This window comes from Cynocephalus volans, chromosome 15 (genome assembly GCF_027409185.1).
Source record: "Cynocephalus volans isolate mCynVol1 chromosome 15, mCynVol1.pri, whole genome shotgun sequence".
NCBI lineage: Eukaryota > Metazoa > Chordata > Mammalia > Dermoptera > Cynocephalidae > Cynocephalus > Cynocephalus volans.
This window is the reverse complement of record NC_084474.1, coordinates 62350497-62375507: the sequence shown is the minus strand read 5'-3', so window position 1 is coordinate 62375507 and position 25011 is coordinate 62350497. Positions and strand designations below refer to the sequence as shown.

General features: G+C 31.6%; 1 protein-coding gene across 1 annotated transcript in view; it reads right to left on the bottom strand.

The window, feature by feature from the left end:
• Positions 1 to 756: 756 nt before the first annotated feature.
• Positions 757 to 25011, bottom strand: part of EMC2 (ER membrane protein complex subunit 2) — a 47763-nt gene continuing 23508 nt past the window's right edge. Inside the window, exons 5-11 of the mRNA XM_063079796.1 lie at positions 19589 to 19646; positions 14923 to 15008; positions 14713 to 14772; positions 9355 to 9436; positions 8461 to 8571; positions 6585 to 6689; positions 757 to 1165 (exon numbers count right to left, since the gene is read on the bottom strand). Of these exons, the coding sequence (XP_062935866.1) occupies positions 1079 to 1165; positions 6585 to 6689; positions 8461 to 8571; positions 9355 to 9436; positions 14713 to 14772; positions 14923 to 15008; positions 19589 to 19646 (589 nt within the window). The 3' untranslated portion in view covers positions 757 to 1078. The remainder of the gene's footprint in view (positions 1166 to 6584; positions 6690 to 8460; positions 8572 to 9354; positions 9437 to 14712; positions 14773 to 14922; positions 15009 to 19588; positions 19647 to 25011) is intronic.

Here is a 25011-nt window from a genome sequence, read left to right as displayed (position 1 = left end):
TGTAGAAGATTTGGTATATTATTACAAAAATTTAATTACACTAAATTTAAATATATGTAAAAATTACAAACGAATACTAACAAAAAATATTTGCTCTGAATGAACAATTGCCTATTTTAAAAACTTGTTTGTGTCTAAATAAAGTGTTTAACTTTCAAAGTCCTTTCTATTCTACTGAAACATGCAAAATATTGTTGAAGGTAGCATAATGAAGGTTATAGAATACAAGAATTGTAATAAATTTATTTTAAAGATAGTTTAGATTTTCTCATTTTCTCTAAAACTAAAAATAACTTAGCCACTGCAACCCCTTTAATCCCTATTCTCTATGATCCTTAAATATTCTTTCACATAACTTAGTTAAAAGGCTCAATAAATATAACGTGTTAAGATTAAATTTAAGTGTTTTAGCACACATTAACTTTAAGACATTTTATATGTAAAAATCTCAATTATGTCCTATGTTAAAACAAAAATTTTACAAAGAGAGATTGGTAAACTTTGGAGAGTGACATATTTTAAGCAAGATTTATCAGGATAACATTACAGCAAATCAAACAATTCAAATAGCCTACTGGAATGCACAGTAAAATCCAACCTGACACTATAAACGAAGTTAAAATAATATGCTCCTGTCAGTGATGTGTGCTACGCATTTTTTATCACTAGTGAGAAGGAGTTAACTAGAAACTCAATTCTCAAACAATATATTCACTATGAGTATAACAAAAAGAATCTAGAATCTTCATAAGCAAGTTTAATAAATCATCATGGTTTATTTAACAAGGTTATTTCTACATCGGATTGTGGTTTAAAAGCAGTTATTATATATATATATGTGATATGAAGAGACTGATGTACAATCAATAAGTCTTAAATATCTCTTTCATGGATTTCCCCCATCTTCCTGCTTAGCAATAAAAAGGCATTTTTAGGTTTATATAAACACATTCTTTACAACTGCCTTCTTAACAGAAAATTAGTATATAAATAGGACTGGGCATTTAGTAAATAAGTCACATGCCAATAAGTTCAATTGCGCAGTTGTGAAATCTAATGTCAAAGAGTTTTTGAAACCTTAAGACTGGGTGATCTGCAATGTTTCCAACATGTCTTCGACTGCCTTAAGAGAGTATTTGGTTTCCTTCTTACTTCGACCTGCAAACTAATTATTAAAAAAAAAAAAAAAAAAAAAAAGTTCAATTAGGGTCAATTTTGGCAGTTTCAGAATCACAATTTTACCTTCACATTGTTAATGAAACTTAACATTAACTATTTTATCACTAGCATTAAATCAAATATGTTCTTTTTCTTCAGTAAGAATAAAATTTGGGTTTTAAGGACATTTTCATTAAGGTTTCCTCTTCAGCTGAAGTGTACAAAGATTTCACTATGTACTTGGCCAGTCTAAGAATTTTAGTCTGATAACCTATAAAAATCATGGATTTGATTTTAAACTATTCTACTCAGATCCCCAAACACTTATGAAATAAAAAGTATAATTTTAAATAAAATTTAGCTTATATTTATGTGGGAATGTGGACCATTTCTGCTTATCTAATTTCTACATAGATTTTTACAATTTCAAACAAAGATACAATGTAAATGAAAGTACTTTCTTTTAAACATTTTAAACTTGCAAGTAATCACTAAATTATTTAAAGTAGGCCATAGTTTTTAAAAAATTTTTTGATTTATTAGTTGACTAAATGATATATTTTTGCAGCAAAGAGCTGTCAAGTAAAACTCTATTCTACATATTAAAATAATGTAAACACATTTTAAAATATGCATTTCTAATTTATTAAGTTGTAATTTACTTTATAAAACTAAACTAGGATTGAATTTTATAATGAAAATAAAATATAATGCCTCAAGTACTAACTTTGTATATTTAAAAGCAAATTCATGGCATATTAAAGTCAATACAGTACACATAATCTGGGAAAAACACCACTGAATACCCCATGCTGATTTCAAAATGAGTTTTCTAACTGGACTGATAATTCCCATCATTTAGCAGTCTTATTTAATGCAACAGATTTACTAGATAAATAAGCTTTCCTTGCATGACTGGGGGAAAGTTTATTATATCTATACTAAATGTTTTCCCCCTAGTTAAAGTATTGATTAAAATGTGGTATTAGCAACATCTAGTATATTGAAGTTAACATCTAACCTCTCAATACATTTTCAAGTTACTGATCATTCCTTCAAATAGCAATGCTGTCTTAAGTACCTAGTACTTGATTTACGATGTGTTTTTTCTCTTTTGTAGTTACCTTAATTTGCCAAACTTCTCATGACCTGTTCAGAAAGATTAAGTGATCAAGCACAGGTAACATCATAGAAGCAACAGGCTTCAGGAATTGGTAACCTGCCTCTGACCCCTCTGGTTACAGCTTAACATTATGATACTCCTACTTCCTAAACCATCAGCTTCTGTGGTTAAATCTTGATTTGATAAAAGTAAATAAGGTTTCTAGAGGAAATACCAGGAAAAGAGAAAAGCTTCTCATAAAATTCAAAATCACTTTGCCTTTCATAAAGTATCACTAATTTAGGGAATTCAAATGTTAAAAAAACAAGTCAGACTTACAAAATATGGTAACTTTGTCTTTTCATGATTTCTCTTGGTGAATAAAGGATGTGGGGCATGCTCATTTCTTCTATTATCCAGTTGATAAACTCACTCTCACAAGGATTTACCACGAACAGAAAGCCTTTTCTTTCATCACTGACTACCCAATATAAACAGGAATGGTCCTAATCAGATACTTAAAGGTCTAACTCTGAGAAAAAGCTTTGATGGGTTGGGGGAGGGGTACAAAATAGGATACTACATAGTAACATTTAATTTTTTTAAACAGGTAAGTAAAAATTATAAAATTTTGTGGAGCTAAAGTCATAACATGTATTTAAAAATACAGCATTTTCTTGATTTGTACTTAAATATAATAAAAATAATAGGAAGTGTGATTTTTTAAAATTAGTCAATTTAATAAAAAAAACACCTAAGATGGTGTCAACACTACTGACAACCAGTGCGATTTAGAATAAAACTAACTTATTTGTGTCAGAACAAATAAAAAGAAAGTTGGAAATATAAATCTATCACTTTGAATTTTGCCTGACATGCAATTATTTTGTCCATTCCAGAATTATATGGCAATTTAACTGATTAAGCTGGAATCGTATTTTTTCCACAAATCATAATCTAATTTTCTATTTCCCAAAGGAATAGTAACAGACTCACCTCTGCAATCATAAATAACATATGGATCACTAGCACAGACAAATTTAACAGTGCACTGAAGAAGCATTTATCCGGAAATTATTGTTGGTAGGTTCTCATTCAAGTTTTTCATGAGCATTAATCAAACGTGCCTGCTTCTACTAAACATGCTAAACCAATTAACTAATTGAAGAGTAAGTAGTAGCCATACTCTGTTTCATTATTAGATAAAAACAAAGAAAAGCAGTTCTTAAAAACCTCATTTTTCTCTTATTTATAAATATTGAGAAAAACATTACAATAAGAAATATTTGTTATATTCTTTACACTGGTTTATATACATGACTAGATATCAATCATGAACTTCTTAATTAGATCCCAGAAATTCATCTATGAAAGTGTCAAACGCTGAGAGTTATATTTTTCCACATTACTGACAAATTCTGTACTTTTGTTTTCATACAGTTAATATTTTGCTTAAGTAAATTCTTTCATAATTTTCTGATGGAGCTGTAAGAAAACTCACAAAGCACAAAAACAACCACACAATAAAAGCTTCCTCATTAAATTCAGAGGTTAGTGATTCATCGATTGTAATAACTGGAATACACTGGGCTAAAATTTACCTTTACACAATTTGTGGAAAATAATATGGGTAGACAAAGCAATAGGATAAATGAAATAAAACAGTAGATGGATGATTCTCAGAAACGTGCTTAGTGAAAGAAGCCAGACACAAAAGAGCATATAACCAATGATCTTATTTAGATAGAGTTCTAGCACAGGCAAAACTAATTTTTGGTGATAAAAAATTAAATTAGTGCTTGCCTGCTGTGGGGGGTGGGGCAGACTGCAAATTGACCAAAGGGAACTTTCTGGGGTGATAGAAATGCTGTATCTCTTGACTGGAGTGGTGATGAGAGTGGTGTATACTGTTGTCAAAACTCAAACTGTACACTTAAAATGTGTGTACTTTATTGTGCATAAACTATACCTCAATAAAGTGGAAGAAAAAGGCAAAATAAACTAAAGCAACAGGATGGGACTTATGGAGTTATACAATAGTATGACAAGTTGCCCATGATCACGTTTCTCTTTTCATTGAGAGATGAAGTCTTGCATCCCTTGAACCAGGGCTGACCATGTGACTTGCTTTGACCAATGGAGTATTAGGAAACTGTGGTACAACCAGTGGTTTAAAAAGTGTGCCCACTGGAGTTTGCCTTTTTGCTGTGCTTGGAACCCTGAGACCACCAGGTGAATAAGCCCAAGTTTATCTGCTGAATGAGAGACACAAGGCCCGGCACTGCCAGCTGTCAGAGAGCCACCTGTCAGCCGTTTAAATAAGGCCACTGACCACCAGCCTACTGCAAAAATGTGAATGAGCCCAGAGAGACTAGCAGAATTACTTAACTGATCTCAATCAAGCCAAACTGCCTACCTACTGAATCATAAGCAAATCAATTAGTAAAAGGTAATGAATACAAATATTTATGGAATATGATTCACATAAAGAAAACACAGAATCTCTATATAGATATCATAAAATATGAAAACTTCAAAAGCACCAATAGATTTTATTTAAAACCCGTGACTGGTGTCAAGAAGTAAAAATAAGTTTTGCATGATAGGTGATTTCCAGTTGAGGAATACTGAAAGCTGCTATAAGAGAACCTGACATGACCAATTGAGAGGTGTGTTATCTTCCCAGGGTAGTGTTCAAAATGAATGAGAAATTGATGAGAAAAATTCCTGTATTATCCTTTCAGGGAAAGAAAAGGCAAATCACACCTTCAGTAAAGACGTGCAAAACATCTTTGGGTAGTATGGAGTTTACAGTGCAAAACTCAAAGACTGAAGAGCACAAGTGATGCTCTGAGTTCTTTCCAAAGAACACTGAGACTTTATACAATAAGACCTTATGAAATATAAAAAAATGAATCTAATAATATGCTATTAAAGAGAGAGAGAAAGAAAGAGAGAGAGAGAGAGAGAGAGAGAAACGAGAGCAAATATTACCAAAGAACAGGGTTTGGTTCTATGAACAATGGCTTAAAATACTGAAATATTAGATATATATCTAGTGGTAAAGTGCATATCAGAAGGCAGGGAAGGGCATGTTTGCCTAGAGATCTAATCAAAAGGGGCTTGTATTACTGAAGAAAAAGGGAGAAAGAAAAAAAAAATGAAATTCTTGAGTTAAGTTACTATTGAAAGCTTTAGGTCTGAAATGAAAGAAACAAGCGGGAGTGGGATATCGATTGTGAGAAAATAATTGTGGAGAGAGCTGAAGACTATAATGACAGCTTTAGATACATTTCTAACAGACTTTTTTTAATAGAGGTGGTATATTGTGACCCTTAAGAGCACCAGCTCTGGAGTTAGACTGCCTGGGTTTAAAAACAGCTTTGTCCTTAACCAGCTGTGTCATTTTGGGAAAGTTATATCATCTTTCCATGCTTTACTTTCCTCATTTGTAAAACAGAGAAAGTGCCTAACTCATAATAGGTTATTTATAAATGTTTGCTACTATAATTAGTTATTGTTATTATTATTGCAACAATCAGAGCAGATTATAAAGTAAATTCAAAGTATGTGGTTAATAAACACAATGTAAAGTATATTAATGTGATTTCGTGAAAATTGTTTGAACTCCTTTAATCTTCAGAATACTTTTATTAATCCATCTTGCAGAAAAAAAGCTAGGCCCAGAGATGTTAATGTAATTTATCCAATGTTGCATAGTCAGTCAATATCGGAGCCAAATTTTGAACCCAGACAATATGGATCCAACATCTGTGATCTTCTTTTAACTACTACATGGAACTAGCTTCCAGGAAACGGGACTCATGATAGAATACAGAGATGGACAGAAACACTGGATATCCACATGGGGAGAAACTGACTCTTCACAGGATAAACAAAATTCATTTCCAAGTGGACTGTGTATATAAATGTGAAAAGTAAAAGAACAGAAATTCTGAAGACACACAAGACTATAACCATGGACTAGCAAAAGATTTCTTAAATAGAACACAAAAAGTATAAACCATAAAGGAAATGTTCAATAAAATTAAACACATTTAACTTCAGAATTTCTATTCATCAAAATCATGTGAGAGCAAAAGCAAGTAAGGTGTGAGAGATATTTGCTACATATAGAACCAAAAAAGAGCTCCTAACCAGAAAACTAAAAAAATAAGAAACCATACAAACCAATGAGAAGACGACAAACTTCATGAAAGAGGATATCCAAATGGCCAATAAACATATGAGTTTGCAGTTTGTAGGGACAAAAAAACTAAGAAATATATTGACTGACCTACATGATAAAATTATCAATACTAACCTGATAAGCTCTGTTTATTTGACTAGCTGCCCAACTAGCATATTTCATGTTGTCCTTTTTCGTTTTTGCACTTGCTTTTGGGTTAGAAGCAATATGACTTGCTGACTAAAAACAAAACAGAAATATCAAAACCAGAATTCCTTTTTTTAGTCAAGATAATCAAAAACATAAGGATCATGGATGCACTGGGAATGATAACAAAATTTTAAAAATCTGTACCAAAACAATTTTTAAAATAAAAATGAAGTTAAATAGAATTAATGCTTAAAAATAAAAATGCATTTTAAAATATAATCCAAAGTAATGAAAAGAGAAAGGATATTTTAAATAATGTCTAAAATTATTTAATTATGTATTGGCCACAGCTCTTAAAGGTAAAATCGCATATCATTTAAAGTAAAAAAGCCATGGAAGAGAACTTTAAAAACCAAAAAGCACTTTATCACTGTAGGACATTACTGTTGTTATTTCTTGTTACTGAATTACATCAGCTTTCCAATGTCAAAATTTTAGAATTTTTTAATACTAACAGAAGAAGAAACTTCAAAAATAATTTATTCCAACTTCCTGCATTAACAGGTGAAAAAAACTTAAGTCCAGCAGGAGTGATTTGACATGACCAAAGCAAGTTAATGAAAGTCTTTGAAATAAAGGAGATACTTATCTCTAAACCATTTCTCTTTTCACTATATCAAGAGTTTTCAGACTATGTTCCATAGAATCGATTAGTCACTGCAATTTGATCAACCCACGCCATTCTAAAAATGTATTTAAATGAGAGATTCTTAAACTGGGATCTGACAAACCCCCAAAACAGAATCTGTAAACCCCCAAGATCATATGTTATGTCTTCCTGTGTCTCTTTGTCTGTGTCTCATCTGAGAAATGGCAGTAATAATTGTACTTACCTAAATAGTTGATATCAGAACTTAATGATTTAAGGCAAAAAACTGAGCTCAGAACTATGCCTGACACATAAAGTGCTATGTATAAACTATTATTACTAATAATTTGCTGTCATACAGCTTTAAAAATTAGTATTTAATTTATTTGGTAAAGAGATGCTGCTACTATCCTGTATCACTAAGCCACTACAATTGGCTCTGGTCAAGTCCAGGAAAATTTTCTTGAAATCCCTTTAAACCATTTTCTAACTATATTTTGCCATTCCTTCCTAAAAATTATTTTATTTATGTTCCTTCCTATCTCCATTTCTTCAATCAATTCTTTTTCACTGAGCCCCAACAAGACACTCATCAAAGTCCATAGAAAGACAAGGATAAATCACAATTTCAAAGCACTGACCTATTAAAGTTTATTTTCCCAGCCTTTCTGATTGGAGAGAGGTGCGTACTTTATATATATTTTAAAACACAGCAAATTATTACTCTATTTCCCATAGCTCTTGTTAATTGACTTTCCTAAGCTCTTCATTTGGCATATATAAACAATAGATTTGACATATTAGAGATTTTATTTCTAGTATGTCCTTTATTGGCATAGTTTAAAAATATCTCATATAGTATAATTTAGGTAAGAAATACAATAATGCTGGGCACAAATCCAAGAATATCAAAACAATTAAGAAATATATAATATAGTTTTGTATCTGTTACTATTTAATTTTAAAAGGACAGATTTCAATTCTGATATGACAGAAGATACTTTACAATGAAATGTCAAACAGGATGTACTAACATTCAAAAATAAACTGCTTTACAACCTATTGCTCATAATTAACTAGAGGAAAAAAAATACCTACTCATGAATAAAATACAAAAAACAACAGGAAAGTGATTGGAGGGGATAGTTAAATTTAAACAGATTTTAAGTGACAGGTTTTGTAAAATAACATTAAACATGCACCACAACTCACCATGTAAAGCCCAAACAAAGCTCTCATATTTCTGTTGTTCAGTTTCAATGCCTGTGCAAAATACTTTCTTGAAAGTTCGAGGTTTTCAAGTCCACCTTGGGTATATTTAACCTGTTAAAAATTGCAGAGTGTTGAAACCTGTTTATTTTACTACTTTGAAATATAGCATGCCATGAAATATACCATGGGCATTAAGTAATCAAAACAAATATTCTGTAAGCAAATGCAAGATGCTAAAAGAATTCACTTTCAGGTTGTTAAAACTAATTTAAAACTGAAAACATAACCTCCCCCAAAAAACTATTCTATTCTATGAACATTAAGATCAAATCCTGCCACAATAAAAAAGCTAGTACAATTTCTATTTCAACTGCATTGCAAATGCTTACAACATTATATTTTCTATTACCAGAATTATAAATCTAGGATACTTGAACTGTCCTCTTATAAAGTCCTTCCTATCCTACAGCATTCAATTGCACTGCTACTCTTAATAGTAAGCAAATTAAATAATTACTTCTCACATCCCAAAATATTGGCCTTAATATGAATTTCCTAGAACATGGGCTTAAAAAAATCATAATCATTGTAAATGTCTCAGAAGCCATTAAATGGTGACACTTGTGACATAACTGATTAATTAGGAAAGAAAATAGTATACAAATATAAAACTATAAAGAATATCACTGTTTTAAATAGAACTTTTAATTTAAAAGTCAGTATTTCCATTACAATATTAAAAATTTTAAACTTTTATTCCCACAACTCAATGTTCATCATATGTTTTAAATATTTATATAACTGTCATGAAGAAAATATTCTTAATAATAAGAATAATACCCAACAGCAACAGAAATAAAATCATACACAATTGTTGTTTCTGAAAACACTTACCTCAGCATATTGTTGACTGTATAAATGGTTGTGTGGATTAGTCATCATAAGCTCCTCTAAACAAAAAGCTGCTTTTGCATAGCTAAAAAATATCAAAAAGAGAAATTAATTTTATTTTTTCATTGAAATTCTTCTTTGAGGCAGAGAAAATTTTTAAAAGTCACAAATTTTATCTTATTTATACCTTAAAATAATTTAAAAACAATTTAGTGATGTTAAACATTTTATTCCCAAAACAATTTAATAGCTTGATTAATACAGTACTTGTATACCAACAACACTAAATTTTTTAATGAAACAAATAAACTAACATAGGCTTAAATCCTAAAACAGCCTATGAGCAATCACTAGATATTACATTTTAAAAATCAGGTCACTACTGTGACATCCAAACATTATTAATAACATATGCTAGAAGACCTTGGATCAGGTTATGTATAAAATAACTTCTGGAAGTCCATTGACCATTTAATAAAATGTCCAAATAGCTAAAATATAAAGAGAAAATAAACATTTTATTAAATATTCTCTATTTACTAAAAATACTTCTTCACAAACATATTTACCAACAGTCCTATTACAAAGACTTCTCATTACTTAAGTTTACAGTCAAATATCAAATTATAATAGTTATTAATCTTTAAGCCTACTAAAGCAGATCAAGCTAGTTTTGATACACACTCTACTACTATTAAATCATGTGGTAGAGAAATAAAAATCTTGCTCAAAATCAAAGTAGAGAACTGCCAGAAAGGCCTCTGTAAAAACAGCTTTAAAACTACGTGACTATAATTCACCTTAATATATTTTATGTTTAAATGCATGTGAATATCCTCATTATTTACAGTACACCCTAAAAAGAAGACAGATGTTGCAAGACTTACTCTCAGTGAAAAGGTGATGACACTATACAAAAAAAAAAAGTCTTTAGGTGTGTTACATGTATTCATTTAATCCTACTAAAAACCTAGGAAGTAGGAAATTATTATCACCATTTATATGTGAGAAAGAACACTGAGACAAAGATGTAAACTAAACCCCAGTCTGTGCCACTCCACAAAGCCCACTCTTAACCATATGCGTTACACACCACAATGAAAAATTGTAGTGGTCATGAGAGCAATAAAGATGCCAGTAGTAATACAAAAAATGGGTATGGGGAGTCAAAACCAAAGGGCTTGAGGAACAAAATACAGCCTGCAGACTACCTAAGAATTATAGCATTTTTAGATTTACAAAAGACCCTATATAAACAGTCTCATCCAAGATCATCTAGCTATTTAGCCCTCTCCATTTTTATATCCAAAACCTGGCATTGGTTCTTGACACCTGATAGGTATTTAATAAATGACTGAACAAATGAATGAATACCTAGAACAAAAGTATTACGACTGCCTATCTAATACTTATTTATCACTCTAAAAGGGGAAAGTTGTCTTTATCCTTAAACACCCAACTTTAACAAAAGACAGTTCTCTTCGAAATGTGTTCCTTTATCTAGAACAATGCCAAAAATTCATATTAAGGCTAAGAATAAATATTCTTAGAGATTTAAATGGGTTGAGCACAACTATGACTCTGGTTCTTACAGAGCAAGATAAAATAGGCAGGTAGGAATTTCTACTGCAAAATGAATACCAAGATATTTTTCTCAAAAATTAATTAGCATCACATCTAAGAAGGTGATCCTTTCCCCTAACTTTACAAAGTACAAAATCTAGCTAATTTTGTAGAAAAAATACAAAATCAAATAAATTTAGAGCTGGAAAGACCTCAAGAGATGGTATAGTCCAGACTTTCTCAGCTGGGATTGCCCAAAAATATTAGGCCACACAGAAAGTGACTACTTTCTCAATTCTGCCAAGAATAGTACATATCCAATACCATTCTAGATGCAGAGAGAAGTTCATTCATTATATACAATGACTCAATGAGACTAAGATTTAGAAGTAAAAGTAACTTGAATTTATTTAAATAGAATAACAAACCATTATTACTATGTCAGACTTAGTACCAAAACTAATGTTTTCTCCTATTCCTCACAAAAGTATATATAACTATTTATAGTATTTCTTTCTATATTGCTTTATCAACATTACGACTTTTCCTTATAGAATTCTGATAATTCCCTTTGATATAGAATTTCATAATACTGGAATTACAAAAGGAACCATGATCACAGTCATAATTAATGTATAATTCTAGCTGTTCCTTGCTGATATAATATCTAGTTTTGATTACAAATCACATAAAAATTGAGTATTTTTTGATAATGTAAATGTATTTTTGCTCATAATATGAACTGGTCGTATTAACACATAAATTGTAACATTTTTTTTTTTTATATTTAGACCAAGTAAAGTATCTCAGGATGATCAGTGGATGTGACATACACTACTGGGATAACTGAAGACAACCTAGGATTTGTAAATCAGACCAAAATTAAATAAAAGTAACTTAAAGATATAAGAAAATTATGTGACAGAATTCTGTATCTCTTTTTCTCTATATAAAAATACTAAATAGGCTTATATAAACATTCTACAATGGAAATTTATTTGGAGTCAAAATTCTAGCTCTAAGCCACCAATGCTGCTTGTGATCTATTATACTTAAAGGAATTTGTAATTATTCATATGCAGAAAAGAATGTTGGATGTTAAATATAATTAGCATTTTCTAAACTGCTATATTTTTGCCAATGAATCCACAAAACTGATACTAAGCTGACATCACTGGTGCTACAGTGACATCTCACAATAATTTAACACTCCACCAAAAAATTCCTACCTACTACAATGACTTGCCCAAACAAGTCAAATGAATCAAGTGAACTGATTCTAATTTTCATAGTTTTGAAAAATCTAGAGATATTTATTTCAACTCACCCTAAATCTAAATATCCCTTTAAGTGTTCGATTAAAAAAACTAAATGGTCATTTCTGAACTAACTAGCTTTAAGATCAAAAAGAGTTTTGTGATACTAGATAACAGGTTAGGCTAACTACAACTATCATTTCCTCTAAAAAGAAATTATTTTTCAGGCACTTTTGTATCTTTGTATTTCTTGATTTCTTTGGATTTTTCAGTTCTCTTAAGTGTACATTCAATTCTATTCTAATAAACTATTTAGAAACTCAAAACAAAGCAAAATTGAACGTGGCTCTACAAGGTGAAGCAATAAATAAATAAATTTAATGATAGGTTAAAAGTATAAACCTAAATTTGATGACTAGATATAGAAATATAAGAAACACAAAACAAATATTTTGAGAAACAATAAAATTGCAAATGAAATATTAAAAAAACAGCGGTTCTATACTTGTATTTATATAGTTCTTAGAGGACATAAGACATAAAAGTAATAATAGTTGATATATCTGATTTCCTAAAAATGTAAGGTTTCTACAAGTCAAAAAAATCAATATTAAAAAGGCATACAATAAGAATATATTTCTGACAAATGATTGCTATTCTTTATATAAAAAGCTCTTTTAAAAAAAATAGCTCTTTTCAAAATAAAAAAAAAGCACAACCAATTTTCACTTATCAAATTTGCAGAGATTAAAAAGAATCATAGCACCCAATATTGTTAAAGAAGTACTCTAATAATTGCTAGTGTGAAACAATCAGAAACTATTTAACAAAACCACAGAAAATGTGCATATTAATCAAGCAATTCTAAGAATTTAGCATATGGAAACAATTAAAATACAGATGATCACTACATCATTATAGCAAAAATGTAAAACAACCTTTATGTCCCCCTGGTTAAAAATACTGGGGTACATAGATAAGATGAAACAATATAAAGCCACTGAAACTACACTGTAGAATGTTTACAGTGATAAGAAATCTTTGACAAAATATAACTAAGGGAAAGTATAGGCTACAAAAGATAATTTTATTTTGGGTTTTTGTTTAAGAGGTATGGAAGAACAAAAATCAAATATAAAGTGTAGTTAACACAGAATGATGGAATTGTGTGTAATTTTTGTCTCGGTATATACGCTTTATAGGATTTTCGAAATTTTCTGCATTAAGTATTTCTTTAACTTGAAAAACAAAAGATTTCCTTAATAACTTGAAATGTTTTAAAAAGGCTTTTAGTCACAAAATTTTCAAAAAGTACAAAAAATTTTTAAATGACTGTCACTTATTTTAGGAGCAAAATTAAACTAAAGTTAGTTTTTTAATTGTACTCTGAAAATTCAGTTTCATGTTATTTAAACATAAGCATTATATACTATCTCTCATCCATAAGAGAATCATGAATATGTTTACATATGAGTACATACAAGCACACGTACACCTATACTGAACATCATTCAGGAAATAGTTTCCTAACCAAAACAGAGAATCTGACAGCCAGAGTATAGTAGAAAAATGAAGAACTGTTGCCAGAATATAGCACACATTCATTAAATGACAGCTATTGCTTTTTATTTTAGCTTCCATTTTTATCAGAATTATGCAAATAACTACCTCAATTCTCTATTTCAATTTATATACATAGGCCTCGGGAAAGGCAACAGACAAGTATCTTCATTCTGTTTTATTTCCTGTGTCAGCTAATTGTAGTATGAGAATAAAGTTAACTATTCATATACAATGAGAAAATGTGCATGAGAATCTGATTCTATTCTCTCAAAAAGAAGGAAAGAAACAATGTGATATACTTCAGATTCAGCAGAACTAAGGGAAAAAAGAAAAAAAAATTATGCCTCTAGATGGAGGTTAGCCTTAATGCTGTGATATTAGAAAACTTGCACTAAGACTCTGGACTAATCCTCTCACACTGGGATTTCCTCCTGTCACTACAGCAATAAAAAAGCTAACAAAAACATTAAATATCCAATAAGCAAGTTCCTACAGCATTCAACATTCTTGATTATTCTTGGTTTTTTACCCAGGCAACAGAATGCTTCTACTTTGGAAGAGTTGATTCTCTTAGCACTAAGGCTAATAAATGCACACAACTGACAGAATTTTTAAACAGCAGGGAGTATAATACTCTTTGTATACAAGAACAATTTGAACTATAAAAATTTTAATTCACCAAAAATAACCTTAGCTTAGCAAATGCAGGTCCTTCTAATTTCAAAAAATACCATCTACATTTGAAAGAAACACTTATTTCCCAAACAAAAATAATTTGGCAAAACACAAATGACCCAGTTAAAGCTATTCACATATAATGACCAGAACATTGTTGATTTGTTATTTTTCATTTAATTGTTGATTTATTTTGTTTCTCATTTATACTTTTTCACCAATCCTTTGGAAACCACTACGCCTTCTGAGCTTATACTGACAAAAAGTGCATTTGACAAAATTTTATGTGTGTGTTACAACTTACTCATGTTCATTGATATAAAGTTCTGCAAGTTCATGCCAGGCTTCTTGGTCTCCAACAAATCTGGTGGAAGGAAATGGGTAAAAATGTAAGTGTGTAGATATTCGGTAAATGAACAGCATGGAGGCAGACAGGAAAATGAAATGTAAATTCCATTTTAATTAAAAAAGATTTATCAGAATAACAAACACAATCCTCTTGTAGAATACTCACTGTTCCAGATACTCATTCAGTTCCCGAATGGCCTCCACATTTTTCCCCTGGGCTTTTCGAATGGCAATCTTACGCTTTCTTGCAGCCTGTGGGTTGACATTAATAAAGGATTAGGTCCTCATGATTCTCTTGGTTTTTGTAAAGAAGGTAATTTGACTGTGCAAATTATTATCTCAATGCCAGTGAAATTCCATTGTAGAACTACTGCTTAGTGGGAGTTTATAAACATACCCCATGACATCCCACTGGGGAATTCAAACATTCCTCTAACAATGACATATGCTTTACTTTCGATGCACACAATGTATGCATCATTTCACCCAAATAAATAACCATCCAGATTCTGATAATTACAAGCCAGCAGGGAATCCTAATCTTTACCCAACCAGAAGTCCTTTACTCTGTCTCATTCACAAGATCTGTATCTTAAGAGGTAGAGGGATAGTGGAGATTAGGGGAAAAAAAATCTCACCATGGCCACTTGAATGTCATTATAATAATATGGCTTCTGACAACTTTCTTTTTTTTTAACAATTTTTAAGAGAAAAATCTGCCTATGAGTCTTTCAAAAGAATAATCCTGAAAGAAGCATTTTATAATGAAACATTTAAAATTTGCATTTTAAAGTTTTTTAAATGATGAACATAAAAATCAATGACAGTTATTTATGCATTCATCAAAGTATAGGACATCTATTGTTTGCTTGGTACTATGCCAGATAATAAAAACATAAAAGTAAAAAAGGAATACATAATTCCTTTCAAAAGCTTAGTCTCATGAGAAAGACACATCACATAAAATTTAATGCAGTAAGGAAAATGATAGAAAGATCTAGGGTGTCATGACAATAAGTAGGAGATCTTAACACAGGCTTTTGCAGAGTAAAGAAAGCAGAACAACAGGAAGCAAAGAGGGTCCCAGATGTGATACCTGTACTGAAACAGAAAGGTTAAGTAGTCATTAAGAAAGCAAAACAGGAAGTTATGTGGGGGACACTGCATAATAGGAGGAACACATGAGCAAAGGTGTAGGAGAAGGCAGCATTGTGCCTAATCAGGATAGTTAAGTGAAGTTGAAGTGAACAGTCAGGGACTGGAGGCCACTGTATGAATTATTAAATTTATATCCCCTCTATCTCTGTTTAATTCAAACACAGAAGGATAAACAATAAAACACACTATAACCAGGGCCAAGTTAAACTTATTAATTTTGAACATGATTTCTTGTTGTTTTATATAAAACATACTTTATAAGATGCAGATAGAAGTAGTAAAATGAATGGGACCTCTTTAGAGTAAAAAGAGCTTCACATTGTGGGGTGGGGGTGTGTGAAAGGTTTGGCTATGAAGAATTAAAAGTGAAAAAATCAGAGAAATCAAGAGACTCCCCAGTAAGTAAGGCCAATATTTTGGTAGTAAAAAATAACATGTTTTAAGAATACATATCCTTGAATATTCAGGTCATGCCAAAGGCCTAGCATAATACCTGCCACACAGTAGGTACACTAAAATATACTCAGAATAATTTCACTATGCAAAACAGAAGTGCCATAATAAATGTAAAGTTTAAAAAGTCTCAAGAAAAGTAAAGCTCTGAAAATAACTCAAATCCTAAAGCCATTAAAAAGAAAATTAGACTTAAAATGGGAGCATCATCCCAGTCCTTCTGAAAATATGTGAGGGATAAATTAACATAATCAAAAAACTGATTTCTTTGGACATTTACTATCTGATTTCACCATTCCAGCATCACTTCAAACATAATTTAGTTTATTCCTTTCATTTTTCATGACATTACCTGTTCCACAGGCAACATGGTAGAGCAAAAAGAGTCTAAGTTTTGAAATTAAAAGAGACAAGAACTGAATCCCAACTCTAGTCACTTAGCTTTCGTAACCTCTCCAGCTCCATAATACCACCTACCTGCAAGTATCAACATAAAGCAACTAACACAGTACCTAGCATATCACGGTATCAAATAAGTCAACTTTTTTTTTTTTTTAACCATTGGTCTATGCTTAACATTTACATGTTAAGCCTTGTCACAAAGCTCTATGAGATCTTTAAAGGACGGGCACAGACTTGCTTTGATATTTAAATCTTTCCCCAATCCTTATAGGATTTGCACCAGCTAAGATGAGATACTGGAAACATGCAGTGTAAACTTGCTGAAGATATTAGATTCAAATGCCACAAAGGAGACAAAAAGTCAAAGTGTAAATATGAATAACAACGAACACATCTATAGCAAGAAGTGTGGTATGAACACTGTAATGGACACTGTGATGCACAAATCAGTTTTGTGAAGGGTGTACTGAAAACATCTAACTTTAACTAATTTTTTTAGTTATTTGACCATAGTACCATTCCTCTACTGTTGAACACATATTAACATTTTTAGGTCAGTGGCATTCTGCAGAATACAGCTTGTAAAACACTGCTCTAGTGTGTTTCAAAGATCATAATTAATCTTTAGAAATGACTTTTAAAAGACAATCCTTTTGTAAATGATGGAAAATAGATAGGTGTAAACAACTTAACTACATCAAAAGAGGTAGACTTAGAAGTAGGATCTGAAATTTATGATTTCCATCCTAGATTCTTCTATGAGACTTCCTGAAAGGAAGAATCTGAAATATTATAAATTAAATAATTTGTTACTATTATTTTGAATTATGTGTATTTGTGGTGCGTAGAATGCCATAATTATATAAGAATCATGTAACAGAGAAATTTAGTATTAACTTTGTAATAGCCAATTTAAAAAACAAGTCTTTCCACTTAACAAGCACTTCAGTGAGGTATAAGAAATTATTTTAAATTCAAGGCTTTATTCGATTTGGGAAGCATGCCCCCAAATCTCTACTATATGAGCAATACATTACTTGATCATGTAAAACCTAAGATACAGCATTTTATCTCCTAACACTCAAAAGTTTAAAACAAATTTTTAAGTGGCAACTATTCAGCTACATGAAGCCACTCTTCTTAATGAAAATATACTTAAAGAAAAACCTACTAGGCAATCATTATCACATGGGCAAAGGTATACTATTAAAGTCATATACTTCTTTACAAACCAACAGCCCTTTCCAGGTTATTTTTTTAAAAGAAAAATAGTATCACATTGCAGCATAAGAACTAATCTTTATTTATCATGATTGTTTTAAGTTGGTATTAAGCAGGGACTTTATTTCCAGCCAAAATGGAGTAACAGGTACCAGATTTACCCACTTGCCTAAAACAACAAAAGAACCAGTATAAATATATGAAACAACTATTTTTAAGGTAAAGGACATCAGATAATGAGGGACAGTGATCCATGAGAGGTGGGATACAAACCAAATCCCTTTTTTATTCCCTGGGCTCACTGCCTTGAATTTCAAGGGTGCTGTGCAGAGAGGGGAAAACTAGGTTGAACCAGCAGACTCCTGAGTTGTCATGATTCATGGGGCACTGGACAGAGTATCCAGAAGGATCTTGCCTTAGAAAAGGGAAACATTTAGCCCTCGTCTGAACACTGTCCTGATCCTAACAAAGACCCAAAAGGATCAAACTGTTTGCAAGTAACTTAACTGTATCCCAGAAGAAAATTCAAGACTATTTATAGGAATACAAAAATAAAACAGAGTAAAAGAAAACTTTTGAGGATGATGGTTTTGTTCACTATCTTCATTGTGGTGATAGTTTGACAGGGGTACACAAATGTCAAAACTTATCAAATTGAACACCTTAAATATGTGTAGTTTATTCCGTCAATTGTATGTTAAAACAATTATAAAACAGCATTAAGTAAATGTTAAGACTTGAGTATTTATCAACTTTCATTTTTCATTTCTTTCTTATACTTTTTTCCCTATAAAATATGCCAATGTTCTTAATTTTTCTAAATATCTTGTTTGGATCAATCTTCACAAAAGTCAATTTAAGTCTTAAAAATGAAAACTGTTCTACATTTTATAAGTGATCTTACTATTTGTAGTTAAAATTTCTATTATAAAATATGAAATGTCAAAAGTACTTTTAAAGCTACTCATTATGATATGGAAGAAATTATAGAAGAAAAAGTTCAAAAAGCTCTCCTTCCCACTCACATGCATTCATTATTTTTTCAGAAAACATCTGTTGAGTGCTTGCAATGCGCTTGGTGCTGGGATCAGAAGGATGAATTAGACACCATCTTGCCTTTGCTTTTAGGGGGAGAGCATAATGGAACAAACATGTTGTGAACTTTAAAACAGATTTATTAAATTCTGAGTCTTTGGAGACTTGTTGCATTAGTTTGGAGCATTATACAGCCTTGAAGGATGACTGTGGCTTAAATGAAACAAAGACAATGTTCTGGGGAAAGATATCATATCACAAATGAATGACTTCAGTAAGCCTTTATTTAGCATTAAAGTATAAGGCCTGCTAAGAGAAGAAAGAATAAGGTGATTAGAAAAGAAGTTTTCAAGTTTTTCTTTGGGGTAGGTGGTAAAATGGGAAGTTGAATTTTACTGGACAATCTTAAATCTATTTAAAATAAAGTGTGGCTCATAATAAACTTTTAAAATAATAAAAATAAAACCTAGTTCCATATGTATCTTTCCATTATTTCCTCAATGAATTAATTTCACCTCTTAAATTAAACTTTAGATCATCTTCAGGACAATCTCCAAACTTACAGTGTTAGTTGGATCTTCTTGTAAAATGCGGTCATATAGCTGTATAGCATCATCATATCTATTTAGAAGGAAAAAGAATCATTACCTTAAAAATATAATGATAAATAGAAAATACAGGGAAAGATTAAACTGGCAGGGCTTTAAAGTCTTCCCATCTTCATTTAACAGTAAAAGTTTATTACTGTCTTATTTTTTAAGGAAAACAAATCATGTATAAAGTGCTTACAGGAAAACTTACTTCAAAAATATACTGATCCCCATACTGGCCAATGCCAAAAAACAAAACAAAACAAAACAAAACAAAACCAAAAACACACTGATTCAGTTTGGCCTACATACAAAGTTAAAAATGAGCAACACAGGTTAAAGAGACAGAGCAAGCATCAGTACCAGACTTAGATACAGCAGAAATGTTGGCATCAACAATTTGGGAGTTTAAACGACTGCATATACATTACTGGCTCTAATGGAAAAAGTGGACAAGATGCAAAAACAGATGGATAATGTAAAGAGAGATGAAAACTCTAAGAAAGAATCAAAAGAAAATGCCAGAAATAAAAAACACTGTAAAATAAATGAAGAATGTGTTTATGGGTTTAACAATAGACTGTATATGACCGAAGAAAGAATCAGTGAGGTGGAAGAAATAATAAAAATTTCCAAAACTAAAATGCAAAGAGAATAAAACAATGGAACAGAATATACAAAAATGTCAACAATTACAAAAGGCATAACATATGTGTAATGGAAATACTGGAAAGAAAAAAGTAAGAGAGAAAGGAACATAAGAAATGTTTGAAGTAATAATGGCTGAGAAATTTCCAAACTTGTCAGACACAAAACTATGGATCCAGGAACCTTGAGGAAAATCAAGTGGAATAAATACCAAAAAATCCACACTTACACAAACCATATTCAAACTGTAGAAAATCAAACACAAAGAGAAACTCTTGAAAAAAAATATATCTTACTTATACACGTGCCAAAATAAGAATTACATCAAATTTCTCTTCAGAAACCTTGTAAGCAAGAAGAGAGTGGAGTAAAATACTTAAAGGAGGGAGGGAGGAGTGAAGGAAGGAAGCAAGCAACAAGGAAGCAATAAAAAACAGTTACAAATATGGTAGATATTAAACCAACTATAGCAATAATCACTTTAAATGTGAATGATTTAAATATGCCAATTAAAAGACACAGACTATCAGAGTGGATTTAAAACCATGACCCAACTAAATGCTGTCTGTACAAAACCCACTCTAAATATAAAGACATGGGTTAAAAGCAAAGGGATGGAGAAAAATAGGCTACAATAACACTAATTAAAAGAAATCTGGAGTATCTATACTAATTTCAAACAAAGCAGACATGAGAGCAAGAAAAATGATCAAAGATAATGAGGGGCATTAGACACTATAAAGGAGTCATTCCTAAGAAAACATAACCATCCTTAATGTGTATGTGCCTAATAACAAAGCATCAAAATATGTGAGGCAAAAACTAATAGAACTTCAAGGAGAAATCAGTGAATCCACTATCAGAGTTGGAGACGTCAATACTCCTTTATCAAGCAACTGACAGACATAACAGGCAGAAAATGAATAAGGAATAGTTGAACCAAACAGCACAATTGATCATCTAGAAGTACTGAAAACAAAATTTAAAAAGTAGATGGCAAAGAGAAAAATATTCTCAAAGCACTCTTATAAATCAAACAATAATAATAATTAACTTAAAATGGCCCTAGCTTCTAGAAAAAAATACAAAATATCCCTGACATGTTGAAAAAGGAAAAGAATTCTTAAACAGTACACAAAAATCACTAACCATAAAAGAAAAGCTGACAAAATAAACTTCATCAAAATTACTTCTGTGCTTACAAAAGCATCATATGGAAATAAATACTCGAGCCAAAGAGGGGTATATATTTACAGCACATATACCTGACAAAGTTCTTTTATCCAGAATATACTAAGAACTCCTACAAATTATCAATAAAAAGGTAGAACCAACCCAGTGTTAAAAACAGGCAAAGATTAAAAAAGATAACTCAAAAAGATGCTATTTGAATATCCAATCAGCCACGAAAAGGTGCTCAACTTCATCAGTCATCAAGAAATGAAAAGTCAGTCAGTCATAAAGAAATAGTATTTCATGCACACTTTAATGCTCAGAATCAAAAAAGATTAATACCACATAATGATGAGGAAGATGTAGAGCAAACAGAATTCACCGTACTTGCTAGTGAGTATAAAGACTCTGAAATTACTAGACAATTGCTTGGCAGTTTCTTATATAACTAAACATACATCAACCCTATAAACCAGAAATTCCAAGCCTAGGTATTTACATAAAAGAAATAAAAACATATGTCTTTAAAAAAAAAAACAAAACTAACCTATTAAGAAACAGGCAAAAAATCTAAGTAAATATTTCACAAAATGACAAACGCCAATAAACACATGAAAAGATTTTCCAAATCATTAGTCATTAGGGAAGTGCAAATTAAAATGACAATGTAATGCCACTACTATACCTACCAGAAGAGTAAAATAAAAAACCTGACAATACTAAATATTGAGATAAATGTGGAGCAATAAGCACCCACACATGATGCTGATGAGCAGGAAATATGGCACAACTAATTTGGGAAACAGTTTGGCAGTTTCTTATAAAAGTAAAACTTATATTTGTCACATGACCCAGCAATTCTATTTCTAAGTACTTACCCAAAAGAAGCGCTACAGTGTTAATGTTTGTGTTCCTCAAACATTCATGATGAATCTAATCCCTAGTGTGGTAGTACTAAGAAGTGGGGCTTTCAAAAGGTGATTCAGTCATGAAGTCTCTGCCCTCATGAATGAGATTAGTGCCCTTGTAAAAGAAGCTTGAGAAAGGCTTCCCATCCTTCCTCAATGTGAGGATGCAGCAAAAAAGGCACCATCTTGGAAGCAAACAGCAAGCCCTCACCAGACACTGAATACATGGGCGACTTGATCTTGGACTTCCTAGCCTTTAGAACTGTGAGCAATAAATTTCCATCGTTCATAAATTAAATTTAAAGTATTTCTGTCATAGCAGCCCAAAAAGATTGAGACAAGAAGTGAAAACATTATATCCACAAAAGAATTTGTACATGAAGTGTATAGCAGCTTTATTCATAATAGCCCCAAACTACAAATAAAGCAAATGCCCATCAATAAAAGAATAAATCAAAATAGATTGTGGAATATTCATACAATGGATTACTACTTAGCATAAAAAGGAACAAATGAGTCATACACACAACAGGCACAAATCTCAAAAACATTATGCTCAGCAAAATACTTTCATATAATTTTGAAATAGGCAAAACTTATCTATAATGATAGAAACCAAAGCAGTGGTTGCCTCAGGTGTAAGGAACTGACTGCAAAGATATACAGAGGAACTTTTTGTGGTGATACAAATGTTCTGTATCTTGACTGGAGTGGTAGTGACATGTGTGTACACATTTATTAAAATTCACTGAACTGTGCATTTAAAATGGGTGCATTTTTGCACACAAAATCTCCATAAAATCATTTTTTTTTTAATGGCAAATGGTTATGAATAGACAAACTACAAATGAAATGAAAGACTAGCATTTGAAAAAAAGGTGAAAGATATTAAAAATAAAACAAAATTATTTTTTACCTATGAAAAGAGATAAAGATAAAAAAGTAGCCACATGCACTGTTTTAAGTATGAGAAGGTATTAGGAATTCTTCTGGTGAGAGAATAAACTGGTAGGATCTTCTGGTAGGCAATCTAACATTGTGTATCAACAACCTTAAATGTGAGCAAATCGTTCAATCCAATAACTATGTTTCCAGGAACTTGTTCTAAGGAAATCATCCTGGATATGCACAGATTTCACTGCAAAGATATCTACTGAAGAAAGAAATTAGGAAATAGGTCAGGCAAATAAGAAGAAAATCAGGTAGACAAGAAAAGCCTGGCTAGAAGAACTATTTCTATTTTTGCTGTTGCATCTAACACTGCAGAACACATCTTTGCGCCCACATTTCTTTCTATGATATTTCTGATTATTAGAAAAGCCTCAGATTATTAGAAACGCCAAACAGCAACAATATATTCGAGACTCTTGATAGACAGGTTGTACTGAATGACATTCTCACCATTTGGGATGAGTGACCTTTCCATCGCTTTTTTCCATCACCTTTCCTTTGATGGGGAGATTCTATTCTCTATTTTGTTCCCAATTCACACCCTCCTCAGAATACATATTCAACTTCCTACTTATTTTTTCCAGCCAGATATTACATGACAATACAACAAACTCAACATTTCTTCCACCCAAACCTCCTCCCTTCCTCATTCTATATTCTTCCCTGTTTGGCTGAAGACACTTATGCATTCAAGACAGAAACCCAAAAGTCATCTTCTTCTCTCAGCCCTAAAATGCAATCAGTGACCCATTTTTTACCTCTCTTAATTTCTCACATCCATCCTAATTTCTCCTCATTCTGTGCCACAGTTTAAGACACAATTTCCTTTTTCATGGGCTAGCACAATAGTTCAAACACCGTTTTCTTTTTGAGACTACTGACTCCACACACATATTAGACTGATCTTACAGACAAATCAGTATTATTCTCTTTCTTAAATTCCCATAATGGTTTCCCCATACCTTCAGTTGAAACTCCTTAGCAGGGCATACAAAGTCCTCCACAATCTGGTACCTGCCTGTATATCCAGCTTCAACCCTAACCCAAAACTCTAAAAAACCTTACATTCTAGCCAGCCATAATGAACTCCTGAACTCCCCACAGATGTGCTTCAGAAGTTATCATGGAAGAATGAGGAACAGGCCAAGTAGGTCCTTACCCATGCTTCAATTAGAGCAGACCATCTTTTCTCTCTTTTCAATTTCTGGGTTAATAGTAAACTTGAAAAGGGGTCCAGTTGAAAACTGTTGGGGCTTTATGATTAAGATGGCTTCCATTTGCTTTGTTTTGAATATATACATATACATACACATTCATATACACACATATATATGCAAAACAATCCTGAGAGGTTGGCAATATCCATATATTTTATAGAAGAATAAAGTTAAGAAGGCTTTTTAAAAAGTTAAATAATTTGTCAGGTCAAAAGCTAGTCAATGCTAGAACCAGGATTTGAAGCTAGTTCTCACTCCAAAATATGATCCCATTTCACTAGGCCAGAGATGGTAAACACATTACACTCTTATGTCAAATCCTATTTACTGGAAGTAACTGGGAGGATATATGCTAAGAAGCATTGTGACACTATTCTAGATCTCAGCAGCAAAAGATCTTGCATAATTGATGATGTGTCATGTGTGTAGAAGGACCTAAACACAGACTTCATGACTGCCATTTTTAAATGGGATGGCACTGTTCACAAGATTTGATTAC